This window comes from Aplysia californica, unplaced genomic scaffold, assembly GCF_000002075.1.
Source record: "Aplysia californica isolate F4 #8 unplaced genomic scaffold, AplCal3.0 scaffold00359, whole genome shotgun sequence".
NCBI lineage: Eukaryota > Metazoa > Mollusca > Gastropoda > Aplysiida > Aplysiidae > Aplysia > Aplysia californica.
Window position 1 is genome coordinate 295,587 of NW_004797629.1, and position 2,020 is coordinate 297,606.

Below are 2,020 nucleotides of genomic sequence, written 5' to 3' on the forward strand. Positions count from 1 at the left end.
TTAGTTTAGTTTTTTCTTCATCTTGTTCAAGAAGTAAGTCAGTTTTTGGGCATATGGAGTTGAAGGTCCAACAAAGTCTTTATTTAAACACCTTCGTCTGGAATTTCACACAGTAAGGCGTTTAATTGCTATGGATGTGCCTGATAGCAATGGACAATAACAACCCATCGTCGTCGGTGGCCTAGTGGTTAGGCTCTCGGACTCGCAACCGTAAGGTCGTGGGTTCGAATCCCGTCAGGGGCCCAACGTTGTGTCCTTGGGAAAGGCACTTTGGACAGATTTTCCTCACTTCACCCAGGTGGAAATAGGACCCGGCTATAGACAGTGAAAGATCTTGTCAGTTTGATAGTGTTTGAGCGCGTGAAATCCGCTGCTTGCAGTGTATGCTTCCTCGGAAGCTGAGAATGTTTCTGAGTGTTCTCAGATGGTCTGCTGGTGTAATAAAATGTAATAGTTGTAAAGCGCATAGAGCATGCTCCTGAGCATGGATATGCGCTATATAAATGCCATTATTATTAATTATTATTTCCTTAGCCCCTATGTGTAGACTCATACAATTCTCCGATGCCCCACCACTTGGCTCATGATCTTGCCACGCAAAAGTGGTCATGTGACCCCCAGATGTCATAAAAGTCCAAGCTCCTTCAGGATTCTCTGCTGTAAAAAACTTACCTGAGATTGAGCGAGCTTGAGGGAGAGAGAAAGAAAGAAAGAGAGAGAGAGAGAGAGAGAGAGAGAGAGAGAGAGAGAGAGAGAGAGAGAGAGAGAGAGAGAGAGAAGGGGGGAGAGGGGAAAGGAGAGCTTTTTGAGAGAGAGAAAGAGTGATAGAGATAGAGAGATGAAGAGAGAAAGAGAGAGAGAGATATAGTTAGAAACAGACATAAAGTATAAAGAAACAAAAAAGAGAAATCAAAGGAGAACGAGAGAGAGAGAGAGAGAGAGAGAGAGAGAGAGAGAGAGAGAGAGAGAGAGAGAGAGAGAGAGAGAGAGAGAAAGAGAGAGAGAGAAAGAGAGATGTGTGAATTTATGTACATAAATCAAATCTACTTTACATGAAATAAACTGACTCTTTTCTCCTTTAAAAGTCCAAGAAAGTGTTTATTTAAAGACCCCCGTCAGGAATTTCACACAGTAAGGCGTTCATTTGCCATGGATGTGGCTGGTAGCAATGGACATCACTCATTTCCTTATCTCCTATGTGTAGACTCATACAATTCTCCGATGACCCACCACTTGGCTCTTGATCTTGCCACGCAAAAGTGGTCATGTAACCCCCAGATGTCATAAAAGTCCAAGTTCCTTCATGATGCTTATCTGTAGCACCTACCCAAACCCTCTCAAGATATGTGTGTTTGTTGAGAAAGTCAATAAGGAAGTCAAACTCCTGTCGGTCATTGATCTCCACGAGATATCCTCCATACAGTTGGCAGAGACGATTTGCTTCAAACACGTTTCCCCACAGTTGTTCGGAGACAAAGTAATGATGGCCTCTGTAGTTGGTCGAGGCTAGAGTTATTGCACCCTTAGAGTTTTCCACGCGAGTCGATAGATCCTTCAGTTTGATTTCCATCTGCTTCATCTTCGTCACAATCATGTCAGTGCTCACTCTGAAAGAGACAACGAATGTCAGTAAATCTGGAGTTTCATTTTAAAAGACATTATACCCAGTTTCGTAATATGTCCAGGAGAGCCAAAAATACACATCATCGTCCCACTAACACTAACAGTCAGTTGCTTTGATCTATAATTATATTATCCCCTAAACACTTTCCTTGCCTTAATTTTTAAGATGTTGATAACAGACTAAGGCAGAAATGTGCCCCGTGTTTTGAACTATCAAGTAAAATCGATAACTCAGTGTTGTCCAATGCAGGGTATAATGTCTTTTAAAGCTAATGCTTCAGAAGTATAAACGAAAATACAGGAAAATAATCTGCGTTAACTATTGTTTTGTTTTTTTTGCACCCCTGGAATAAATTGTTTATACTGTTTCCAAAAGACATTCATCTGTTTTAAAAAA

The 2,020-nt window shown here is 41.3% G+C and overlaps 1 protein-coding gene across 1 annotated transcript in view; it reads right to left on the bottom strand.

The window, feature by feature from the left end:
- Positions 1–1,102: 1,102 nt before the first annotated feature.
- Positions 1,103–2,020, bottom strand: part of LOC101856589 (C-type lectin domain family 10 member A-like) — a 4,327-nt gene continuing 3,409 nt past the window's right edge. Inside the window, exon 3 of the mRNA XM_005103126.1 lies at positions 1,103–1,607. Within this exon, the coding sequence (XP_005103183.1) occupies positions 1,103–1,607 (505 nt within the window). The remainder of the gene's footprint in view (positions 1,608–2,020) is intronic.